The sequence below is a fragment of the Furipterus horrens genome, unplaced genomic scaffold (genome assembly GCF_987537825.1).
Source record: "Furipterus horrens unplaced genomic scaffold, mFurHor1.1.pri manual_scaffold_8, whole genome shotgun sequence".
Lineage (NCBI taxonomy): Eukaryota > Metazoa > Chordata > Mammalia > Chiroptera > Furipteridae > Furipterus > Furipterus horrens.
Genome location: NW_028327178.1, coordinates 85,810,099 through 85,830,931, shown reverse-complemented (window position 1 = coordinate 85,830,931; position 20,833 = coordinate 85,810,099). Strand labels below are relative to the sequence as shown.

General features: G+C 41.0%; 2 protein-coding genes, 1 non-coding gene and 1 pseudogene across 3 annotated transcripts; all 4 read right to left on the bottom strand.

Annotated features, from left to right (window-relative positions):
• Positions 1–1,233: 1,233 nt before the first annotated feature.
• Positions 1,234–13,138, bottom strand: TMEM230 (transmembrane protein 230). The gene is made up of 4 exons (XM_090286074.1): positions 13,026–13,138; positions 9,093–9,213; positions 7,557–7,679; positions 1,234–2,246 (listed from the first exon to the last, which is right to left on the bottom strand). The coding sequence occupies exons 2-4, from the start codon at positions 9,189–9,191 to the stop codon at positions 2,106–2,108; spliced, it is 363 nt and encodes a 120-aa protein (XP_090142200.1). The 5' UTR covers positions 9,192–9,213; positions 13,026–13,138; the 3' UTR covers positions 1,234–2,105.
• LOC150003276 (large ribosomal subunit protein uL11 pseudogene) lies at positions 6,087–6,587 on the bottom strand (annotated as a pseudogene).
• LOC150003275 (U6 spliceosomal RNA) lies at positions 8,134–8,240 on the bottom strand. Its single transcript, XR_016512925.1, has one exon. It is a non-coding gene; the product is annotated as a U6 spliceosomal RNA (small nuclear RNA).
• A 1,532-nt stretch (positions 13,139–14,670) lies between the features above and the next one.
• PCNA (proliferating cell nuclear antigen) lies at positions 14,671–20,833 on the bottom strand. Its single transcript, XM_090286073.1, has 6 exons — positions 20,404–20,833; positions 19,261–19,358; positions 19,054–19,121; positions 18,228–18,422; positions 15,153–15,276; positions 14,671–15,068 (listed from the first exon to the last, which is right to left on the bottom strand). Exons 1-6 carry the CDS (start codon positions 20,622–20,624, stop codon positions 14,989–14,991), a joined length of 786 nt encoding a protein of 261 aa, XP_090142199.1. The 5' UTR covers positions 20,625–20,833; the 3' UTR covers positions 14,671–14,988.

Below are 20,833 nucleotides of genomic sequence, written 5' to 3'. Positions count from 1 at the left end.
TAAAGCATTGGAATATACAACTGCTGTTAATGCACAGGTACAGGGATTCTGATTTTGATTTGATAAACAATACTCCTGTAACAGTCCCAAATGCAATGAGATTATGAGCCTGAATGTTCAAACAGAACAGCAAGGGCCATTGCTCAGGGGACGTCCAAGAGGGAATTCCTGCTCTAGGCACCTGACTTTTATGGTCTCTGCTCTTAGGACCCAATGACTACATGCACAGCATGAAAAACTGTACTTAAAATTTACATTTAGATAATGTGGCAAATCTCTGTGAATACAGAAAAATATACAAAATAGATTTTAAAAAATTATAAAACTGTACAATAGGAGCTTAAGGATTTTTTGTTTTTGTTTTTTCTAAGAACACACACACACACACACACACACACAGAACATTTCCGGAGGGGTGGAAGGGTACACAAGAAACTTAATTAGAGAACCTTGGGGAATGGGCTGGGGGAGCAAATGTTTACTCACACCCAACCACATGCTTTTCACTTTATACCCTTTTGTTCCATCCTCCGCCCTCTTATCAGGAACAAGATCACCCTTACAAAAAGGACCAAATAATTTGGTTTGGCCAAAACCTTCTAGCCTGAGCTTTGGTTTGCAAACACTGCCTAGAATAAAGCTTTATATATTTCTTCACGTCTTCACTGCCAAGGCCCAAGAACTTTTAATTTGACTAATGGAGTCCCTAGCTTATCTTCCCATTAACTAATGTACCTAACCTTGGAGGCTGTTTCAGGTCACCCTCTTTGTCCCTCATTTCCTGAGTCCTCGTGGGTTTTTTCCCCCCATGTGCACTCACTCTGTGGGAGAAGTCATCCAGCCCCATGATTCTTAGATATTGTCCCTATACTGACTCCCAAATTTCTACCTCCAGCCTAGACTCCCTTCCTGAACTCCAAACAGGCACATTGCAATTGCCTAGTCAACAGCTCCATGTCAAGCAGACATCTAAAACTTAACAAATCCAAAGCTACACCCATCTTCCCCAGTAAACATGTTCCACCCGCAGCCCTCTAAATCACAGCTAATAGCACTTCCGGCTTATAGCCGACCAATCCACCACCTCGGAGTAAAAGCTGACTGAGAGCAGTCTGACTTACAATGCCAGCTATCTAAAAATGAGAGGAGTCCTGGGTTTGGGGATCTATGATATCATAAGATCATTAAAATCTTTTCTGAAATATGTTTAAGTTAACTCATTTAAGTGTAGGATTTAGATTTTGACATTTTAATTTCTTTTGAACATAGGTCACTTTTTGCAAGCTAGGAAACAGAATCAAACTAAAGCAATTTAGTCCCCTAAGGCCAAATCATGCGATCTTCAGCTGAATGACATCATAATACAAGGTGCTAACAATGGGGTTATAAACTCTAAATAACAACCACTTATCTACATTTTTCCTTAAGAAACAGCCAGAAGTCCATGATATACAGAAGAACTTAATCTATAAAGGACAGAACTGCCCAACTTATTGGTGAACCAGACCAGAGGTGGCCAAGGAGTGGTGAACAGAGAAAGTGTTTACATTCTGAAAACTTGCTCTAAGGTTCAAAAAAATTCCTGATTGCTCTTAATGTTAGAGATGCATCCACACTAACTGCTTTTGCCAGGGTCTTCCACTAGAACATGAAGTTAGAGTATAGGGGATAAGATACTTAGATATTTCCAAAATAAACTACTTAGTAGTAGGAAATCTGACATACTGCATCTTTCCATTTGCCACAAGAACAAATGGACAATAAAGACTATTTAAAAGAAATATTCAACTCCAAAAAGGGTGGAGGCAGCAACACTTTCTTTTCCAGAATAACCTCCCGTTTTTCCATACAACTAAACATTGCTATTCTTCCATGATACAGACAGGTTCACTGGAAAAACTTGTCAGCTTTTTGTCAGGGCCAGGACAATTAGCTAACTGTAAGCTCAGTCAACGTCTGTGGGATGAGTCTATAAAACCCAGCTATTGTTTTGTTAAACAGCTGCAAACTGCAGAATTCCTTAGCCTTTAGCCATAGTTTCTGCTCAGTATCTTAAAGCTGAGCTCAGTTCCATCTGACTCTGCTCCTCAGGGCTGAGGTGGGTGCTAGTCATCAAAATCTGGAATGTCATCATAGGAGTAACCCCGGTAGCCTTTGGATGCATAGTAGGCGATGCGCAGGTGGTAAAATCCTGGCAGGAACACTAGGATGCCAATGATCAGGACAGGAACGGCCCGGTCTGCCCCCTGGTGGAAGAAAGAGGCAAACGCATTAGTACCACACAAGTTAAACATTTTAAAATAAAAACCCACCAGGGGTCCAATCCATAGATCAGTATCTTACACTTTTCAGACCATTTTCTTTGAGTAGTACACTGCCTATGGTAAAGGTTTACATCTCTTTTACTCCTGATTATCAGCTGTAGAAAAACTGCAAAGTACTGTCCTGGCAAGGTAGCTCAGTTGGTTATTAGGGTGTCGTCCTGATACACCAAGGTTGTGGATTTGATACCCAGTCAGGGCACATACAAGAAGCAACAATAAATGTATAAATAAGTGGAACAACAAATCGACATTTCTCTCTCTCTTTCTCTCTCTCTCTAATCAATAAACCAAAAAATTTAAAAACCTGCAAAGTACCAAACTTTATAAATAAATTATCCATGTTCATCCACAGGTATTTTGCCTTATTTGCTTCTACTCCTTAAAGTTTTTAGTTGTTAACGCACTCTGTGCCTTGTTTTTTTGTCTCTTATAACAAGATATTGTCAAAATATTACTAAAAGCTTTTCACTGGGGGAAGAAATGGGTTAAGTGGTCAAAGGTACAAGATTCCAGTTATAAAAAAAGTAAGTCTTGGAGATGTAATGTAGGGCATAGTGACTGCAGTTAAGAATGTTTGCCCTGGTTGGTGTGGCTCAGTGGATTGAGCACCAGCCTGTGAACCAAAGGGTCACTGGTTTGATTCCCAGTCAGGGCACATGCCTGGGTTGCAAGCCAGTTCCCCAGCTGGGGCAGAGGAGAGGCAACCACACAATCAACGCATGCGTATAAGTGGGGCAACAAATTGATGTTTCTCCCTCTCTCTCTCTAAAAATAAATACATAAATAATCTTTAAAAAAAAAGGAAAAAAAGAATGCTATACTGTAAAAATTGATGACACAGTAGATCTTAAAAATTCTCATCACACAAAAAATGTTTAATTATGTATGGTGATGGATGTTAACTAGACTTATTGTGGTGATATTTTGCAATACGTACAAATATTGAATCATTATGTTGTACACCTGAAACTTATATAATGGGTTTTTAAATTTTTTTATTTATTGATTTTAGAGAGGAAGGGAGAGAGAAACATCGATTTGTTGCCCCACTTATTATATGCATGCCTTGATTGAGTTTTGTATGTGCCCTGACCAGGGCTCGAACCCATAACCTTGGTGTATAAGGACACTGCTCCAACTAGATCAGCCACCCGGCCAGGGCTACAATGTTTTTGTTTTTGTTTTCTTTTTAAATATTAGATTTAACAGAAAATATCACATTGTAAACAAGCCCACTGATCTGTTAGCTTAACACAGATTGACAGTACAACCATGTATAAAAGCTGAAGGCAAAATGCTGTACCAAACACAGTACCCTCCACACACAATACTTAAAGAGGCCTAAGCCAGGTTCTGAAAGATCTTGACCAGAAACAGTGGCAGCAGACACTTGAAATAGGGAGGAGGAGGCTTAAGAAAGTAAAAGAAGGCAGAGCAACAGACTCATTTTGTGAGCAGGGATGAAGGATAAAGGGACTAAAGCGCTGTATTTCCTGATGTTCTGGAAACATCAGAGCATGCCACATGAACCTGAAAGGGTTAGAATTAGAAGCAGGATGTTTTATGTGGGAAAGGCAACTTTAAAAGCATCTGTATGTTGTCTTGACAGTCAGCTCCGAGGGAAGCAGAACATGTCACTCATGTGTTGTGACCAAATTCATAACTGAGCTGCTTGTCCCGGCCCCGATGGCCTTGGCTGAACACAATGAAATGGTGCCAGTGCCTGTTGCCCCATGGATCTCCTACTTTTAATGAGTGTGTAAAAGGGGAGACACAGTGAGACCTTGGAGCAAAAGCACAGGGCTCTGGTGGGAAGAGGGTGTCCACCTTCTTCCCAGTGATGGAGGGTCCCTGAGGGAGAGGGGTTTGACATTGCAGGGCCCTTTGAGGTTCTGAGTTTATCAGCAATGCCTTCTCTCTGGCCCTCCCCTCCCCAATCCTCTCCCAAGGGGTCCTCAGAGTTCATGGAAAGGCCAACTGAGAAGAAAAAGGAATGGGGCAGTTTTCTATCCACGGCACTTGGTGCTGACCAGAGGGACTGCCTCCATATGCTCATTGTTAGACATTCGGTCTATTCCTTAATCTGGAGCAGTGACTCTCAAATAAGGGGCAAGCCTGCTCAGGAGGAGCTCTCAAGCCTCTCCAAAGACATTTTGTCAAATGCAACAAGCCCCTACACCCCCCAGCTGAGAATCTGCACATGACAGAAATTCCCGACAGGAGTGCGTTGTACATGTGAGCCGTGTCAGAGGCAGAACAAAAACCGAGGAACCCCTAATGTAATGCTATGGCAATGTTATCAAATGTGGTCCTTAGACCACCAGCGTTTCCTAGGAATTTGTTAGAAGTGAAAATTCTCACGCCCCACTGTAGACCTACAAAACTGGAATTTCTGAGAGTGAGCAAGAAATCTGCGTGTTAACAAATCCACAAGGTAATTCTGATGGACACTGAAATTTGAGAATCAATGTGCTACAGTAAATACATAACATTTTTTATAAAAGACTCTTTCTAAAACAAAATTAAACTATATTAAATCCAAATCTAAGGAAGTCCCTAAATCTAACAGTTTGCAAGAAATATGAGGAACAGAACAGGGTAAGTAATATTAAGACATTAGAGATGCATAGTGAAGATGTGCACTTAATTTATCAGCAAGCCCTGGCTGGTGTGGCTCAACAAGTTGTGAGCGTGGTCCCTAAACCGAAAGGTCGTGGGTTCAATTCACGGCTGGGGCACATGCCTGGATTGTGGGTTCGTTCAATCCCAGTCAGGGCACGTATGAGAGGCAACCATTGATGTTTCTCTCCTTCTCTTTCTCCTTCCCTTCCCTCTCTCTAAAACCAACAAGCACGTCCTTGGGTGAAGATAAAAAAAGAAAAAGAATTACCAGTGAAATGTAAATCTGGTATTTGCTTTAATATACAGGAAAATAGTTGGGAAGGATAGATTAAATAAATGTTTATAACTGTTGATGCTGTGTGGTGAACACATGGGGGTTGGTTACATTATTCCATCTACTTCTTTTTCGTTTATTTTTTTAAATTAAAAAAAAAGATTTTATTTATTTATTTTTGAGGGGAAGGGAGAGAGAAAGAGAGGGAGAGAAACATGAATGTGCAGTTGCCTCTCACACACCCCCAACTGGGGACCTGGCCTGCAACCCAGGCATGTGCCCTGACTGGGAATCGAACCGGCAACCCTTTGGTTTGCAGGCTGGTGCTCAATCCACTATGCCACCACAGCCAGGGCATGTTTTGTTTAAAATGTAATAAAAAATGGAGGGGAAAAAACCCAAAATATCAACAACAACAAAAAAAGCAAAACAAAAGCTATTACTGATTTTCCCCCCCTTTTTTGTTAATCCTCACCCAAGGATATGACTATTGATTTTAGAGAGAGGGAGGGGTGGAGAGAGAAAAAAATCGATGAGAGAGAGAAATATCGATTGATTGCCTCCTGTACGCACCCGGACTGGGGATCGAAGTTGCAACCTAGGTAAGTGCCCTGACCAGAAATTGAACCTGTGACCTTTCAGTGTACAGAACAATGCCCCAACCAACTGAGCCACCTGGCTAGGGCTTACTGATTTTTTAAAATTTAACATCTTATCCTTAATTATAGTCTTTATAAAATATACATGGTAAAAAGGTACTGTTGCATGCGGAGCTCACTTCCACTTTCAATATTTATAATAGCATCTTTTTTTTGGGGGGGGGGTTGTTGAATGATCTTTAATTGAAATATTTCCCTTTGCAGTTCTTAACTAGCCGGACATTCCGCTGCCCCACTGCTGATGTCATCTATGGTGTCATGGGCGTGCCAGCCAGCAACATGGCAACCCATAGGCTGGGCGGTCCCCAGGATCTCTCTAACAGTTCTAGAGAGTTCTCTAGCTAAAGATCAGCGCCGCATCTGTCAGGCAACGTTGACAATCTCATCAAAAGTGATATTTCCACTGTGCTTACTATTTTTTTTTTGTTTCTTTCTGTGTCATGGTGGTTCTTTGAGGGTTTTGTTGATCAGGCCAGAGGCAGAAGGAACCACCTCAATCTGGGCCTGTCTGTTCTGAATGGTCAGTTTCACTGTCATCTTTAGACTCTTCCCATCACCGATTGCTTTGGTGATATCAACTCCAACCTTTGTGGGACACAGACCCAGGGGGCTGATCTTAGGGGCCAGGACAGATATGGCACCGACTTCCCCACCCGTGCACCTGAGGTATATGACTTTGATCTTGTTGGGGTCAAACTTCGGTGGCATGGTGAAGGAGGCTGGTGTCAGATGAACCCAGATTTGGGATGACCAAAAAAGTTGCACTTTCGCCTCCTCTGGGCCGAAAGCCGAAAGCTGTATCATTAATAGACTCTTTACTCTACCTTTGGGATTTACACTGCATAACGAATGAAAGTTAACTGAAGCCACAGTCCTGCAATTAGATGTTCAAACTTAGACTGCACACCAAGTAAGCATCTGGTTGCCAAGTAACTGTTTTAAATAGCTAAGGACCTAAGGCAAATTAGATATATTTTTAAAAACCCATATACAGCCATTCTATTGTGACATTGCTACTCTTGCCAAGTCCAAAAATAATGCCTATACATCCCCTCACCCGGTGTGTGTTCAAGAACAAATATGAATTAGGATCAATACTAGTTCAAAACAATTTAGATGTTGTTTAAGTGTCTAGATGCAGCCCAAGAACCACCAAACACCACTTCAGGTTTTTAAAGTATCACACTGAAGCTCAACAGGAACTCCAACTAAACCCAATATAAAAAGGTTCTGATTCATGAGCCAAAAGTCCTGGCTTGGCCAGTGGCCCCAGACTTTCACAAGCCTCACTGCTTCTCCCCAAACAGACGTGTATGTCCACAGCCCTGCAAAGCCACAACAACAGCATACTACTCCATTTGGAGCCCTTATCATTCAGGAGTCCTCAATGCCAGGACGAGTTTGTTCCAAACTGTGAGTGAAAGGAATATGCCAAACATCTCAAGAGGGGAGATTTGCTGACCTGCCACCACCTACCTCAGGAACTGCGGGAGAAGTTTGTTGTTCAAAGGAAGAAACACATGTTTTGTTATCAGAGAACAAAGTCTTTAAAAAAAACCCAAAACCTTTTTCTTCCTTCTGCTGGAACCTGTTGTACTAAATACGGATATAAAACATAGAGACCTGGTTCACATTTTAAAGCTCTCATGGCAAATTCCCACAAACCCTTCAGCTTACCCCTTTGCTGATATAGCCCGCCAGCAGGAGGGAGCCTATGATAATGAGAAAGGTGCCAATCAAGAACAGCACTGTAGCAAGCGCAATGGCCTTATATGGGATCTTAGGAGGACTTTTCTTAAACTGGAAGAGAAACAAAAAAAGACAAAGAAGAGCATTATGACAATAACAGGGCTCAAACAGGGAAGAAAAGAAGAACTAATCTGAATGCTTCATGTGTCTTGAAGTTAAGTCCTACCACCCAGTGCAGCTCTGGGGCAGAAAGGAAAGGGACAGGCAGGAGACAAGGCCTAGTAATTGCTCTACCAAGGAGTCCCTACAGAGTATTATTCTTCCTAGCTCTAGTTTCTTTCCACAGACCATAAAAAACTATTTTCCTACAAATAAAAAGATACTTTATGCTCATTCATTGATTAGACATGTATTTATTAAGTGCCTGGCCCATGGAAGGCTGTACTAATCTATTGGGATTCAAGATTGATCATCATGCTCTGGAGAAGTAAAGAAAATAAGTAATTTCTGGCTTTCAAAGTTAAGTCAGCACACAGTCAAGTTTTAGAAACAGCTTTAAAAAAAAACCAAAATGGAACACTTCACAAATTTGCGTGTCATCCTTGCACAGGGGCCATGCTAATCTTCTCTGTATTGTTCCAATTTTAGTATATGTGCTGCTGAAGCGAGCACTAGAAACAGCTTTTTTTTAAGCATTAGTTGCCAGCCCCATGGAGCAAGTAACCTGCCTTATTAACAAGTTCAATTCAAGGTTAAGATTCAAAAACAAACTTTCTAAGGTTTGGCTCATGGCTGTATCTGACCTAACTGCCTAGAAGCTTTCCAGACGTACTTGAAAAAAAAATTTTTTTTTCCTCTCCTTCAAGTGCAGGTCCAAAGAGTACAAAGAATAATCGATTTGTGTATATTTAAAAGGATTGCTTCCTTCTACTTCCTCCTTGGCCCTGTTTCCACCTAAAATATTTTGCTCTAAGGAGAAATGGGTGAAAAGAGATGCTACACCATTAAATATTTTATAAAAAATGATTAAGGTAGAATACAAACTTAAAATATACTTTGTTTTACTTACTGTTTATCACAAAGAATACCTTTAATAAATTGGATCTCATGATACCAGGAAAGAAGGAAGATTTCCACAATGTGCTGGCTTTAGCAGTTAGTTTCTCCCTTAAAAGATGAACTGGCTTTGACTTAATTGTAAACAAACCAATGACACAGTCCTTGAAAAAACTACTTAACACAACACAGTCTGATTACTTTTTAGATAAACTAAATAAAATTTGCAGTAACTGAGCTCTGGTATTACAACTACAAATTTTTAGCAGGAACAGTATTTATCCTGGTTTGAAACAGCTCCACCAAGGTCCTTCCTTCTGCAGGTTATGGCTGAAAGCAGCTTGGTTTCTTTCTTGCTGCTCCCTCTAATCCCCAGGGACAGTTAGCAAAAACTCCACCTGGAAGGTCTTCCTGCTAATTCATCAGAAACAGAGCCAAACACTCTCATCAGCTCCCTTCTGCGCTTACCTGAAGGTCAATGTAGCCATCATCAGTGCTGGAGAGCCTTGAGTATTTCACTTTACTACTGGGGATCCCAGTAGCCAGGTTAGTACGAGATGGCATCATAACACGCTGACACAGCTACAGGCTGAAAACAAAGAAAACTGTTACTGTCTGCAAGCAATAATGATGTTTCACAGCCAACGAATTCAGGCCTCTCAGACGCAAAGTTCTGGGCTGTGATGACATACTAGCAACTGGCAGTTTAGGCTCCTCTGCTCTTAGAACTTGATATTCTTTAGACAAAGTGAAAATATTCAAATTATATATCCATTCTCGTTTGTCCTGGTAGAATTAGAGTCAGGACATCGGCCAAGAACCAGAACTCATGTTTATCTTGCCACCAATGTTCCCCTGCCTCCTAATTTTTCCAAAGTCACACTGGGTGGAAAGTACAGATTTAAAGCTAAACCTATCTGACATCGAAGTCCATAGTATTGTTTGTCTCTTGTGCCTGATTCAGAAAAAAAGCAAGAGGATTCTCTTATTCGCCAGGGAGGAAAGAGAGAGAGGGTGGGGAATAACATTCACATCAACATTTTGCCTATTTCCCCCTGATGGATTCATAGGCCTTGGTTTACAGCTTGGCCTTGCCTGGACACCTCCACGCCCAGCACAAGTAGCAACCATCTGCAGACTGCTTTATAGCTCATGCTGGGTGGCCTCTGGCAGAACACAGGCAGTGGTGGGTGATGTTGGTCTGCACCTCCCAGGAGGTCCCAGAGCCAATGGACAGCTTCAGACCATGTTGAAGCACCATAATCCAACCACCACCACAAGTGACACATTCAGGGGACAGACTCAGTGCGCACAAGAGACCTGCCGAATGAAGTAAGCCCTGCTCTGTGGGGTGGGCCTCTGCATAGCTAATCTTCCGTGGTGATTGGTGGGCACAGCCAGTCCTTGCAACTGATAGGCCTGGGAGTAAATCCCTCACATTGATGTGCCAACAGCAATCAAGTCTCAACTATAAGAGGAGGGTATACATAGCCCATGTGAGGGTCACACTTTGAGTGCCCAGCTTGGGTGGCTGGGGAGGCTGTACCATTGGACCCTACAGGACACTTACTACATTAGGCTGTACTACCAAGCCTAGGATACATAGCAGCTCTACCAAATACACAGAAAGAAACACAAGGAGGCTGCCAAAATGAGGAGACAAAGAAACAGGGCCCAAATGAAAGAACAGAACAATCTAAAACAAAACAGAGATAAGCAATCTACTAGATGCAGAGTTCAAAACATCGGTTATAAGAATGCTCAGTGAACTTAATGGGCATTTCAATAGCATAAAAAAAAAAAAAAAAAAAATCCAGTCAGAAATGAAGGCTACAATAACTGAAATGAAGAATAATTTACAGGAAATCAACAGTAGAGTAGGTAAAGCCAAAAATCAAATCAGCAACTTGTAATATAAGGCAGCAAAAACAACAACAACAAAAAACCCCACCCAATCAGAGCAACAAAAGGAAAAAAGAATACAAAACAATGAAGATAGTCTAAGGAGCCTCTGGAACAACTTCAAGTGCACCAACATTCACATCATGAGGGTGTTGGAAGGAGTAGAGAGAAAGCAAGACATTGAAAACCTATTTGGAAAAAATAACAGAAAACTTCCCTAACTTGATGAAGGAAATAGACATACAAGTACAGGTAGCACAGAGTCCCAAACAAGATGAACCCAAAGATGCCCACACCAAGACACATCGTAATTAAAATGCAAAAGGTTTAAAGATAAAGAGTGAATCTTAAAAGCAGCAAGAGAAAAAGTTAGTTACCCACAAGGAAGCGCCCATTAAAACTGTCAGCTGACAAGAAATATTCAAAGTGATGAAAAGCAAGGACCTACCACCGACATTACTCTACCTAGCAGAGCTATCATTTAGAATCGAAGGACAGATAAAGAGCTTCCCAGACAAGAAAAAGCTAAAGGAGTTCACCACCGAACCGATATTATAGGAAATGTTAAAGGGTCTTCTTTAAGAAGGAAAAATAGATTAAAAATATGAATAAAATGGCAATAAATACATTTAACAATTGAATCTTAAAAACAAAATAAACAAGCAGAACAGAGAGAGAGAGTCATAGGTACAGAGAACATTTTGACAGATGGGAGGGAGTTTGGGGGATGGGTGAAAAGGTGAAGGGATCAAGTAGCATTAATACAAATTGTTGTTACAGAACAATCATGGGGATGTAAAGAGTACAGCACAAGGAATACAGTCAATAATATTTCAATAACTATGTTTAATGTCAAATGGTGCAAGATTTATTGGGATGATTACTTAGTAAGTTATGCAATGTCTAATCACTGTACACCTGGAACTAATATAATGTATGTTAACTGTAATTGAAAAATTAAAAAATGATTTAAAATTAAAAGTATTTTGTGCACTTTTCCTCCATAAAACCAGTTATATAAATAAAAATATAAATCTATTTTGATCATGAAACTATTTGATTTCTAAAAATAAAACATCTTTTATATGAGAAAATTAAGTATTTCAATAAGGGCAACATAAACCAAAAACAAAGACTGGCTTTCCTTCGGCATAACATTTTACAAACAATCATCATTATAATAACTGCAGTTAGTTCTGGCTAGGTGTACTTAATTCCACATATTAATGAGGCGTTTTTGAATGGCTTGCACTCATTCAACCTAAAATAACTAACATTATAAAAGAATTGGTTCTAAATACTCATGTTCCTTTTTAGTAATTAGTGGTGCGGATATCAAATACTGAAAAAAAGTGTGCTAACTTTAATGCCATCCTAAAGGTGTTAAAAGAACAAAATTCAAATAAGTAAATTTGAAAATCTAATTGGCTTTATTACTCGATTGATGAATCAGGCAGCATCCCACCTAGCCACTGAAAGGAAGCGCAGATGCATTGTAGAGATCGGAAGGTTTTTATGGGCAGAAACAGGGTACTGAAACTGCAATTAGATTAGTTAAGTTTCCGTTTGGTGACATGGTTCAGCAAAAGTCGCCCCATTTGGCCTATTTTTTTAAAACAAAGGGTTAAACTGAGTCAAATACTAATTTTGTTTTCTTTTTCAATTTTTTAAATGTATTTTTAGAAAGGGGAAAATAAAGAGGGAGAGAGGGAGAGAAACATCCATCGGTTGCCTCTCTCACGCCCCCAATCGAGGCCCTGGCCCCTAACCCAGGCAAATGCCCTGACCAGGAATCAAACCCAGCGACCTTTCGGTTTGCCAGAAGACGCCCAACCCACCTAGCCGCACCAGTCAGTGCAAATATTACGTTTTTAAATGTTGCGATCCGATTACATGGTAATATAAATTTAATTCTGTAAAACTTAAAAGTCCAAACTACCTACATGAGGGAGTTGATGAGGGCATTTAATCACCTCTGATTTCTATTAGTATTTTTTTTAAGTTTGTGGACTTCTATTAACTATTCATACACATGCATCCAAACAAAAAAGCGCAGACCATGAGAGAGGGGAGAAGGCTTATCGGTGGCAAGGAATAAAAACTCTAAAACAGGGGAAAGAATGTACGGAAATCGATGTTTTTACAGTTCTAACAGGCTTTTTTCACAGCTCCACCCCAACCTTCAAATTCCCTCTGCACCTGAATGTACCAAGAATTTTAGAGGAGTCAGCATCACTGAGCACAGTGCCTGGCACCACGCGCCCGCCCAGACACTACTTTCCAGCCTGTCTCCAGTTCTCGCCAGGAAAAGTAAGAAACGACGCGGATTTAGACCGAAAACACACAAAACCGGTTTCTTGAAAAGGCCAGCCTTGCCGAGGCGGGCGAACACTCCATACCGAGGACTCGGGGCTAGACTGTGGCGGGCACCGCAGTCCCCGCCACGCCGTGAGTCTCAAGGACCACGTCTGCGCCCGCCCCGCCGTGTGCACCCCTTACCGGAGCGCCGCGCCAAGTTGCCCCGCGCCGCCGACAGCTCGTTTAGCGTTGGAAACAGACACGCTCATGACAAGCTTCACCTAACTGCCACCCTCCCTACCCCGCCCAGACCAGCTCAGCGCCGGAAATTGCGTAACAGAAGGCGACATAACGAAAATGGCGTCACCGGGAGCGACGCCTTCCATTCCGCTTTCCGGAAACGGTCGCTTTCATCCCTTTGCTAGTGCGGGTGGCCCGCGTGAGATCGGGGCTCTCAGGGGGCGGGGCGGCCTCGGCTTGCTGCCAGCCACGTCTGCAGAGGTCGGGTCTCTAGGGTGCCCACTCGCCTGAGTCACAGTCAGGCTCTGGACAAGCCGTCTACGTGTTTCTTTCCCTGACCCCTAGGGCAGTGTAGGGAGCTCCGCAGCGAACCCCAGAAGCGGTTGCCGAGCGCGTCGGAGCTGCCGGGTCATTTACTCGCGGCAGCCAGCCTCCCACGGGGCTGCGCCGCGGTCTTTGCATCATTACCCGATTACCCTTTTGAGTGGCCACTCCCGTCCTTAGGCCTTACCCAGTTAGGAGGCCCGTCCACGTGGGGACGCTTTGCTACATGAGAATTTTAAAAATCCCTTTAAAGGGCAACGGCCACCCGTTACTCCTCTCACCTATGCATTCATCGGTTCGGTTGTCTCCCGAACGGCGCCCCATTTGAACCCACAACCTTAGTATGCATGTCCCAACCCAGCTATCAGGCAGGGCACGTTAAGTTTTTAAATTTAAGCTTTATTAAGGTATAATTTACATAAAGTACAACTGGATGAAGTTTAACAAATGCAGTCTTGGAACAATCACGAGTCTAGATAAAATCTTTCTCATTATCCCAAAAAGTTCCTTCAGGCCCCTTTGCTGCCAATCTCCTTTCTCCCAGACACACGGAAGGTGGATATTGAGTTCTAAAGTACAGTAGCTAACTCAGTCCAGGTATAAAGAAACTAGTCATTTACTCCACAAACACAAAATACAACAGGAGAATGAACTGTAACAAAGCAATTCTCTGCACGTAAAATGCCAAATATGTGAACTTGTATCATGACTGGAAACATTTAAACAGCCTTCATTTCACATAAGCCGGGCCTTTTCATTTTCTTGGTTGAATCCACCATCCATAGGATTTAATCCATCTTCATTCTTATAGGGAGGAAGTCCCAAGAAAGGCTTATGCTGAAGAAATTTGTTTTTGCACAAACATATCCCCTGGGCTCCATCACAGATCTAGCAAAACTTTTAAGATTCTCTTGTAAAAGGTTCCCTAGGCCAAAGAAACACTGTCCTGTAACAATGCTAGTATTACAAAGCCCATAAAACTGAGGTGTAGTTTTTGCTTACAGAGCGACAAAGTAATAAAATACTTAGAATTTGTTCTCGCATTCACTTCTTGAGCTCAAGAATACAAAAATAAGTTTGGTAAATGAATCCCCCCAAATATCCTGTCACCTACTGCATTTGAAGTTTTTTGTTTTTGTTTTTGTTTTTTTTTTATGGCTTTAATGTATTTATACCTGGCTGCTCTAGAATGAAAAAGATAAAACCCATTTACACAAAAAGCATCAGCTATGAATTCGCTAGGATACTTGCAAGTCGTGGTTCAAATGAAGGCACTGTCCGGTGATGTTTGAAATTCAAATAACTTTTATTTAAATTGAAAACACAATTCTTAAAATTGCACGAATAGTTAAAACCCTTTGTTATAAAAATCCTAGAGTATTTCTAGATAAGGCATAAGTAGTTCTAGGTTAATAAGAGCAGATTTGACTTGAGACTATCCTTTAAACTGTAGAGAATAGAAAAAACATAGGTTATTTACAGAAAACATTATCTACATATGTACTCAGGTACAAATTTGACGATAGAAGACTTTTAAGGGCATGTTGGAATCTCAGAAGTAGTTCTCAAAGAGCTTAGTTTTCTCGGACTTTAGAAATGCCTAAGATCCTTCTTCATCCTCAATCTTGGGAGCCAGGTAGTACTTTAAATGTCCCATATCAGCAATTTTATACTCTACAACTGAAAGACAGGAACATAGTTAATTACTGAGACGTACCACATATACTACTTATCAAAAAAGATTCAACAAATTTATTATCTTACCAAGGGGCACATCTGCAGACATACTGAGTGTTACTGTAGGAGAGAGAGGAGTAGCTTTTGTAAAGAAGTTCAGATACCTCAGTGCAAAAGTTAGCTGAACTGGCTCATTCATCTCTATGGTAACCTAAGGAAGAAAACAAGATTCATCACATTGAAAAACATCAAGTTACAACCCATTAGTTCATAGTACACATAAAAAAACAAACAAACAAAACCTTTATTGATTACTCTGGAGGGTGCTATGAAATTCTGAAAACAGGTTAATAAAGCAAAAGAATCAAGTATTCAGCCTGTCTTTCCATATATGAACCAAATCTCAGGTAGCCAAATTATGTGATAAGAGCTTCTCTTTATGAAAATATTTCTAATAAGTAAACCAACTAATAGATGAAGGAATAAAATATACACATTAATATATTACAACTATATAAAACCTAATGACTTAATGAATCTAGACATGACTATTATGTGTGCTAAAATCACAAAGAGGTATTCAGATACCTCATGACTCCTAGAGGTACACACTACCATGTATTATGTATTCTTGCTCTCACCCCCAAAACAAAAAACCTGAATATCATCAAGGCTCAAGAGCTGTACCTACTAGTTTATAGGAAATACAGGGTAGAGGAACAAATTGACCTAAGGAATGCAACTGGCAAAATCCAGACTCTGGGAAACTCAATGACAAATGACTTAGTTTCTTCAACAAATAAAACTGTAATGGAGAGGCAAAAACAAACTGAAGAGAGAACCAATTGATTGACATTAGTTTAAGGATTGTATCAACCAACTGCAATGCAATGTATGAACCTTCTTAAAATTTTGATTCAAACAGTTCTGATATGATCAGGAAGCAGGAACACTAGAAAATTCCTTAATGTTGAATAATTTCTTGGATGTGGTAAACTTTAATGTTTATACTTTGAGTAATATTAAAATATTTATGGATGTCCCTGGCCAAGTAGTTCAACCGGTTAGTGTTGCCCTGATATGCCAATGTTGCAGGTTTGATCCCAGGTCAGGGCACATACAAGAATCAACCAATGAATAAATAAGGGGAACAACAAATCACTCTCTCTCCCTGGCTTTCCTTCTCTCTAAAATCAATTCTCTACATATATAACTAATGTTAGAGATTTTTAAACATTTGAAGTTGGAAGGGGAGTGGAATGTAATTTAGGAGACAGATAAAAGCTGAAATTAGCCCCTTGGCCTTTGTTATTAATATCATTAAAAAAAAGCCTTTATTTGGACTCACGTCAGGATCGGTGGTGTGAGATCCCCTTGAAGTTTCAAAAATTTGAATAGCTATAACTCAACAAAGGATTCCCTGCTCAACACAGAAATATGCCTGAAAGATCTGTGCACTGAAACATCTAAAGAATCTTCTTGCTAATATTAAAGAATCCATCAAAGATATTAACTTCATGTTGCAGAGAATATGTGAAGGTATCTTACTTACCACGCAGTGCATTAGAATTATGGTCATGAGTCTATCTGGGTTGTGTACATAGTATGTTCAGTTAGTGTGAGAGTATTTTACATAGGAGAATAAATGTGAAATAAATTAGTAGTAAAAACTAAACCTTTTATTTCTTATGTATTGTCAGTTTTACTGTTGGATTCAATATAAAGAAAAATTGAGTTTACTTTCATTTAAATTGTGGGTGGACTACTCAAGCAAGGGATAAGAAAACGATATCTAATTATTATAAACTTACAATATGCCAGGCCCTGGCTGGTTTAGCTCAGTGGATTGAGCGTCGGCCTGCGAGCTAAGTGTCGCTGGTTCGATCTTCCAGTCAGGGTACATCAGAGAAGGAAAACTCTGACTCCAAAAAACCTCCGCTGCCTTGCGGCATACCTCTTCAGGGGAAAGGCTAAGGGAGTAAACCCCGACAGAAAATCCGGAGCCGGAGTCCCTAAGGCGGTTTGACGTTGTAGTCAACACCGGCAACTCCTGCGGCGCACCTGAGGCCAAGCTGTATTGACTCCGTCTTTCCCTTGGATCCTTCAGCTGCGAAGAGAGGAGGGGTCTGCTGCATGGGCAACAGCAGACCCTCCATATTACCCTGCCCAGGCTCTGTAGCTTCAGCGTCATCGCAAGATGTCGATTCAACACGGGAGGAGACAGATACTACCATGTCACTCCCGAGTTGGACTGCACAGCCATTCTCGGCGGTGCAGATAGACTCTTAAGAAGCTACACCATCGTCTCTCGAGACGGACGGCTGCCGACGACGACGACGACGACGACGACAATATGCCAGATACTGTGTTAAGCACTTTGAATGCTACCATATTTAATCCTAATAATCCTGTGAGGTTACACCCTTTAATTGTTCTTTTACAGTTAACTGAGATTCACAGGTGAGGAAGTGAAGTTTATTTCAGTACAATTATATATATTAGTTTTAAAATATTCTAAAAATCTAAAACAAAAACAAAAAACCTGCTGGATTACAGGAAAACCCTGATTTAAGGACATTTAGGAATTAGTGTTATTTTTTGGTTAAATGTAGATTATACCAGAGCTCGTAACAGCTAGATTTTTATCCCTAACTAGATCTTTCTGTTAAAGTGTCCTATGCATAGTTATTTGGTAAAACCAAGGTAGTAAATATCCCCAGAAAGCTAAAGGTTAGACACCTAGCTTCCCAATCCAATCCTTAGAGTATGTGGGGGGGTCTGATACACAAACACACTATTCTATGATTTATAAAGGAAGCACCAAACTTGCATTCCCTGCTCACAAATTATAGCAAGGTAATTGTCTAGTTTTCCTTAGAGTTTTCTGTAATTTTTAGCAATTATCTTGCAATAGACTGAATGTTTTGTGTTATCCTTCCCATTCATGTTAAAACTGAATCCCCAATGTGATGGTATTTGGAGATGGGGCCTTCATGAATAGGATTATGCTCTTATAAAAGAAATAAATTTCCATTGCTCTTATAAGATACCAATTTATGGTAGTTTGTTATAGCAGCCCAAACAGACTAACACATAAACTAATATTAAGCAGTTATATTTCTCTTCAAAGTACTTTGTTGTTTTCTTTAAAAAACTACTCACAGCTTCCTCTTCTTTATCAACATTGCTTGTTTGTGACAACTTAATATTTCCATTTCCAAGTTCCCCACTTGCAGAAAATTTCACTCCGTCTTTTGCACAGGAAATTACAACAGCATCTCCAATATGGCTGAGATCTCGGCATATACGTGCAAATTCACCAGAAGGCATCTTTACGACACAGCTATACTCTTGTTCCTATAAGACAAAACAAAACAAAAAACTTAAAAGGTCAGTTGCTGAAAATTAAAGATTCGATAAGTACCTCACTTCCTGAAGAATCAGCATCTAAACGAGAACTCAAAATTTAAGATTTTTGATTATGTTGAAATATCACTATTGTGTGACTGAACACACTCCAACCATTAAAAAGAAATCTAAAACAACTATAAGAATAATCACAATAAGAAAACAAGTTTAAACCCTGAACAGTAAAATCCATGGAACTACAGTCTCCCCAAATCACCCTTCAGGGCTCTATCAAAAGGACATAGAGTATGGTACAGGAACTCTGATAGGCAAGCAGGCCTACCTGCTTTCCAAAACAAGAGAATATGATATTAGGCATTTTGAACATTCCAACATTACTTCTCTTCTTTAATGCTGATAAAACTTAAATCTAATCAATTTTTGCCACCAGAGCTCTAAAATCTACTCCTAATTAAAAAAACAAGCATTGTAGAAATAAGCAAAATTGCATGGAGGTGTATGGAAATGTAATGCACTTGACAATAAAGTCAACCAATGATCCATTTTTTAGACTACTGCAGTTTAAAATATCTTAGGTAACAATCATGTATAGTACACTCTATCAGAAACAGATACTCACTGGAATTCCAAGTTGTTCAACATCTAAATCCATTAGCTTCATTTCATAGTCTGAAACCTTTTCTTGATCTACCAAAAGAAAGCACATGTTGTAGAATGAAAGCATGTACACTTATAACTATGAAGCAAGTTTTATAAGCATCACAAACATTACTGATGCTGCATTTTAGTTTTCTTCAGCACAACTCAGTAGAAGAGTATAACCTACTTGGAGCTTCAAATACTAGTGCCAGTGTGTCCGCATTGTCTTCAGCCCTTAGGGTAATGATGTCTTCGTTGCCAGCACATTTTAGTATTTTGGACATGCTAGAATAGAGGACACAGGGTTTAAAATCGACACTATGTTCTCAAGATCGTTAGATTTCTAAGCAATTAAAACAAGGAGTTATCATTTTTAGCCACTAGGCTGTCTGATGAATTGGCACGTTAGGTAAACCTACTACCAGGGGATGTGTAAAGCAGTCTAGCCATTTTGTAATGCGACCCGGCATTATGTCCTTAAACTAAAAAGCTCACACCCTACGCACCAGCAATTCCACTTCGGAATATATATAAAAGAGCAGTATTTTCTTTTAAATTTTAAAAATTGATTTGAGAGATCAATTTGTTGTACTACTTAATTTATGCACTCATTGGTTGTTTCTCTTATGTGCCCTGACTGGAGATCGAACCTGCAACCTTGTGTATCCGGCCAACAAAAAAGCAGTATTCTCTGAATTGCAAATCCCTTTAGTGGTTGAGTAATTAGGCGGCCAGACCATTAAGAACGATCTATTATATCTATTAAAAGATAATGCATGGAGTATGGGTAAAAATATTTCCCGTAAATTTTTTAAAATTTAAACACGTGTATGTATTAGATAGTGGTCGAAAAGTTTAAAGCCACTGCCCTTTAGAAATATTCCCTCAAGTCCAAAAACGTGCTCACAGCAACTCTGTAATAATAAAAGACCGGAAACAGCCTACTGTCCCTAAGAAAGGAAACTGAAGTAGGAACATTATAAAGCCGTTAAAGTCATCCACGACTACGGTTTCTCATTCAAGGCTGCCGGCACCTAATGACCAAGAGTTGTGTTAAGTGTTTTCCTAGGAGCCTGGCGAAGCCCGTCATTTTCCCGCCACCACCCGCTTTGTGACTTTGGCGCGGAGAGAGCCGGTTCGCGCCGCAGCTAGCGCGGGCTTTTGGAAGCGCGCGCTCCGTTGCGGCTCACCCCCCAGCACAGCAGGCCAATGAGAAGGCGCGGTGGCCCACACCAGCCAATGAGGGCCCGGCTCGGAGCAGCTCCCGCCAAGAGCCGGGAGTAGGAGTGAGGGGACTAGGGTCTGGCTTCCCACCGCCCCTGAGGCTCACCTGGTGAGGTTCACACCCATGGCCAGGTTGCGGTCGCAGCGGTACGTGTCGAAGCCCTCAGAGCGCAGGGTGAGCTGCACCAAAGACACGTGGGACGAGTCCATGCTCTGCAGGTTCACGCCGCTCGAGCTGATGTCCCAGCAGGCTTCATTGATGAGATCCTTAAGAGCCTCCAGCACCTTCTTCAGGATGGAGCCCTGGACCAGGCGCGCTTCGAACATGGTGGCGGAATAGCAACGATGCGGCTAGAGACGGAAGAAAGGAGGCGGTGTAGCCGGCTTGGGCTTCACAGAAGAGAGCGTGCAGGTTAACGCAGCAGTCAGCGCCTGAGATCAGGGAAGATCACAACAGCTTTCTGCCAGCAACCGTGTAGCACCGCCGCGTCTGCGAGCCCGCGCTCTCCGCCTCTGAGCCCCGTGATGAGACGTCA